This window comes from Pteropus alecto, unplaced genomic scaffold (genome assembly GCF_000325575.1).
Source record: "Pteropus alecto unplaced genomic scaffold, ASM32557v1 scaffold17, whole genome shotgun sequence".
NCBI classification, from domain to species: domain Eukaryota; kingdom Metazoa; phylum Chordata; class Mammalia; order Chiroptera; family Pteropodidae; genus Pteropus; species Pteropus alecto.
In genome coordinates this window covers 611,670-616,548 of record NW_006440645.1, presented here as the reverse complement: position 1 = coordinate 616,548, position 4,879 = coordinate 611,670, and the positions used below count along the sequence as shown (strand labels likewise).

General features: G+C 53.9%; 1 protein-coding gene across 1 annotated transcript in view; it reads left to right on the top strand.

Moving 5' to 3' along the window:
- CAMK2D (calcium/calmodulin dependent protein kinase II delta) overlaps nucleotides 1-4,879 on the top strand; it is a 137,601-nt gene that overhangs the window by 130,334 nt on the left and 2,388 nt on the right. Inside the window, exons 15-16 of the mRNA XM_025050918.1 lie at nucleotides 519-594; nucleotides 3,960-4,054. Coding sequence (XP_024906686.1) covers nucleotides 519-594; nucleotides 3,960-4,054 — 171 coding nt within the window. The remainder of the gene's footprint in view (nucleotides 1-518; nucleotides 595-3,959; nucleotides 4,055-4,879) is intronic.

Here is a 4,879-nt window from a genome sequence, read left to right as displayed (position 1 = left end):
CATGGGCTGCAGCCGCGTCCTGCCCCTGGCCGCACCTGCCATGCCGAGTGGCAGCTCTGCGGGCCTTCCTTCTGCGAAGCTGCCCACGCCCCCCACACGGATTGCGTGGACGGTCACTGAGGGCCACACACCCGCACGCTGGCAGCCGCCGGGTGAGCTCCTCGTAGAGCTGCCAGAGCCAAACAGTAAAAAAGTACAAATGCTCAGAGGAAGTCAGTACTAGAGGCGATGAGAACCGTTAAAAACGCAGCCTGGGCTTCCCAGACCCTGTCACTCTCCAGCAAGCGGCAGGCGGCTGTGTCCCTCATCCCGAGCGTCAGGTCTCAGGACACCTGCGGGCCCCGAGTATGTGGCCAGCAGCGGCCAAGGAGGCTTCCCACGGGCTCAGCGGAGCCAGACCCCAAGCCCTGTGCTTGGGGCAGCGGGGTGGCAGAGGGGCATCCGCTGGCTGTGCCCTGTGTGAGGGAGGGCCCCACTGGCCCCGGCCCCGTCCTCACCAACTCTGTCCTTGTCCCTAGCACGGAAGCAGGAAATCATCAAAGTCACGGAGCAGCTGATCGAAGCCATCAACAACGGGGACTTCGAGGCATACACGTGAGTACGGACACCTTCGGGCTATCGTCCCCAGCATGTGGACCCCACATGCGACGTGGTAGCAGTAGCTTTGTTTCAAGCTGCAAAGGGGTCCAGTGGCCCCAGAGAGAGAGGGACAAGCTTCAGGTTTCGGCATGAGGAGCTGGTGGTGGCACACGGCTCCTTTGCCGGTGTCGGACGCTCCGCCCCACCCACTGCCCACAGAGAAGGTGCGCATGGCGAGGACGCGGGACAGGGATGCAGCCTGCGGGGCGTGCGGCTTACGCAGCGTCCCCGCGCAGTTCTGGGAGGGAGCGGTTAGGGCTGCGTCTGCCCCCTGCAGCCTGCTCAGCTCACGCATTGTCGCCTTTCTGAGTTTGTTTTGCCTCATAGGTAAAATTGTATTTGAAGAAAGGGGTTTTACACCGAATTTTGAGTTTGTAAACTAGGATGTCGGGTGTATAAAGGAAATCACTTCTATCAAGTAAAAGTAAAGCATTCAAATAAGTAGGACATGAGCTTATTGCACAGAGTTTGAGACTCAGTAAGTTGGCTCTTTGGGAACAAATAATCAGCCTCAGCCTTTCCTTTGTACCGTCAACTGAGAAAGAGGTAAACGCAAAAAAGAGTTGGCTTCTGATCTCTGGTCGGAAGGATCTTTGTAAGGCTAAAAGCAGGAGAAGTCGTCACAAACAAGAAGACAAAAAATTAGGCTTGTATAGTTTCTAAAAGCCAGTAAAACTAAAATATGTAAAACTTGTATAGTTTCTAAAAACCAAAATAAAACTAAGAGGCAAACAATAAATAGGAAAATGGTGTAAAACACGTCAGAAGTGACTCTGCACGGAGTGGATGAGGTGGGAAGTAGATGGGCACAGGACGGGACCTGGCTGCCCGCACGGAGGGACAGGAATGGCCAGGGAGCCATAAATCGTGTCCATGCCCACCGTCGGGTCCACAGCAGTGTGGCTGTGGCTGCATTTCCTGTAGGGTGACACCGTGACGGGGCCACCTGGTCCCCCGGACGGGGCAGAGACGGGCTAGCCCTTTAGGGCGGCCGCGGTGGCCGGCATCAGGGACGGTTGGGCGTTATGTACTAGAGGGTGTTTCTGCAGGTGGATCTCACTTTAATCCTGTGATTCTACATAAAACTTCAACCTGGGATGGACCCAGAAGCTGAATCACGGACAAGCATCATGCACAAAGGTGTCTGTGGAATCGGCGTTCGTGCGGTGACAAACTGTGCCAGTGTCAGGGCGGGCGTGGGCCCGCAGGGGCTCCAGCGGCCGGCAGACGCCCGCAGGGCTCCCCGAAGACAGTGGGGTGCGGGCTGTGCGCACACGGTTCCACTGTGAGAGAACAGGCATGAAAACGGATGAAGTGCCACATTGGCTTTGGAAAGGAAAAAGAGATGATGCCCTTGGGAGGTGAAATTGTGGTTTTTCTGGCTTCATTTCCAACTTTGTAGAATAAGGAGGCGTTGCGTTCCGCGTCAGCACAGATAGACGTCAGAACTAAGTCAGGTCCAGGACCGCTGCTCACGGGTTAAACTGATGGGCGGGCAGCTGCACACAGGAGTGGATGAGGTGGGGAGTAGACGGGCACAGGAAGGGACCTGACTGCCTGCACGGACGGACAGGAACGGCCAGGGAGCTCATGAGTGTATGTGTGTGCATGTGTGCGTGACTGCGCACGTGTTTGAGTGTGTGTGCTCATGAGTGTATGTGTGTGTGCACCTGTGTGATTGCACACGTGTTTGAGTGTGTGTGCTCATGAGTGTATGTGTGTGCACATGTGTGCGTGACTGCGCACGTGTTTGAGTGTGTGCTCATGAGTGTATGTGTGCACACGTGCATGACTGCACACGTGTTTGAGTGTGCTCGAGTGTATTTGTGTGCACATGTGTGCGTGACTGCACATGTTTGCGTGTGCATGTGTGCACGCACACTGCATGTTAGTAAGTGCACTTGTGTGACTGCACATGTGCAAGTATGTGTGCACACGTGTGTATGCATGACTGTGTACACACGTTTGTGTGTGTGTGTGGCTGCACATGTGTTCGTGCACGCATGCGTATTGTGTGGCTGTGCGCATACGTTTGCGTGCACCGTGTATGTGTGTGACTTTGTGTGTGTGTGCATGTTTGTGGACACGTGTTGCATGACTGTGTGTGTGTGCAAGTGTGCATGCACGTGTGTATGCATGGCTCGGTGTGTACACGTGTGTTTGTGACTGCACACGTGTTTGTGTGTATGTGACTGCACACATGTTTGAGTGTGCACTGTGTGTGCGCATGACTGCATGTGTGCACGCATTTGAGTGTGTGCATGTGCGTATGTGTGGCTGAGTGTGCGCGACTGCGTGTGTGCGTGACTGCGTGTGTGCACACACGTGCCCTGGTTCTGTAGCGCCATCGCCCAGCGTGGTGGGAGGGGACCACAGAGCACGCGCGGGCAGAGGGCGTGGTCCAGCTACAGCACCTGCTCCCTTTGCCCTCTTTGCTGGTGAAACCATGTTAGCCCCCTGTGATTCTGGCAGCCTGTGAGACAGTGTGTGGGTTTTAATCTTCCGATGGCGTTCCCTATGGAATGGTGAAGGTGGGTCTGGGTGGCGGTGAAGCACAGCAGCTCCTGCACTCTGAACTTAGAGTGGGGCGACGTGAATAGTGCAGTCCCTGCCCACCTCAGCTCGCTCGCCCTTGCCTGTGGCGGCCCCGGTCTGTGCCAGTTTTGTGCACTGGGGCCCAGGGACGCCCGGCAGGACCTGCCAGAGGGAGCCTTCTAGACGGGGAGGGTCCTGGGCCAGCTCTGAGACACCTGTTCAGACTCACACACACATGCCAAGTTCCGCTTCGTGCATCAGTTATTAACTTGTGAACATTGCCAGGAAGTGTAGGATGTGACACCTGCTTTCAAATCAGTCACAGTTTAGATGTTTGTCATGGATACAGAAGGCGTCAAAGTATTTAGTTTTAGGGCGGAAGTTGGCTCTCAGAGTGCCTTGGACTTGGACAGCATTTTAAAAATTGCGGAAAGTTTAGAGAATTCACCTTGGAAATAAAAACATAAGAACGTTTAAAAGGGGACCCCTGCGGTGGGCACAGTGTCCTCTGCAGGAGCTGGCGGTGCCACCTCGCCCCTCAGCTTCTCTGTAAAATGTGTTTTAGAGTCTGCCCCTCCGCCCGCCTGGCCCAGGCCTGCCATAGAAACGTCATGTTTCCTTAGAGACTCTTTCTTCACTGGCCGTTTGGTAGATCAGAATGGGTGGATGTAAAACAACAAAGCACGTTAACTCCTAACCCTTATTGGTTATTGATTATTTTCATTAATATTGATTATTGTAATATTATTACTTATTGATTACTTTCATTATTTTTTGTTCTACAGGAAAATCTGTGACCCAGGCCTTACTGCTTTCGAACCCGAAGCTCTGGGCAATTTAGTGGAAGGAATGGACTTTCATCGATTCTACTTCGAAAATGGTATATTTATTCTAAATTTAGTAACATGCGTTTTCCAACTTCTCTTTGAATTTCTACCAAACTTGCAGATCCTTTGGCTCTTTTATGCAATGAGGACTTTTAACATTTAAAATCGGAAAAAAAAAAAAAAGGGTTAAAAATGTTGGTGTTTTGGAAAATATCTGGTTCTGTATAAAAACTAATGTTGATCGAATACGCCCCATGTAAGTCCCAGATGTATGATACATGTTGTAAAACTAGTCACCAAAAAAATGTGTTATTTCAAGTTTCCGTAAAACACTGTTTACATGTGAAAAAAATCAAGAAGCCACGCGTGCTGGAGCGTTCCGGGGGAGGAGGGCTTTCCAGCCATTTTCACAGGAAAATGTAAACGAGGTGAGTAAGCAGGTCTCAGTTTCAGTCCAGCTGACAGCAGTGTGGCGGTCTCAGAGGAAAAGGCGCATTTCAGAGAAAGTGACAAAAGGGACTCCTGCAGAAATCCGTCAGGTCGCCGGGAAGAGTGTGCACCAAAGCCCCGGCCCCCGGCGACCCCGCATGAAGACGAGCAGCTCCGCCGTGTCGGCGACCTGGAGAACACCGGGCCGGCCCTGCACCTCCGTGGCTGTCCCAGGACAGCTGGGCGGGGAGCCGGTGTCCAGACGGTCGTCAGAAGGGGCAGGAGGACGGGGCCAGGCTGCGCGGCCAGCACGAAAGTCGGGCTTGTGCCGGCGGCTGCCACGGGGGGAGCTGCGGGCCGGGACAGGCGCCGGGCAGCAGCGGGACCGGCCGGGCACTCCGTCCTCCCCTCGTCCCGTGTCACCAGCTCGCAACGACGAGACGCAGGGC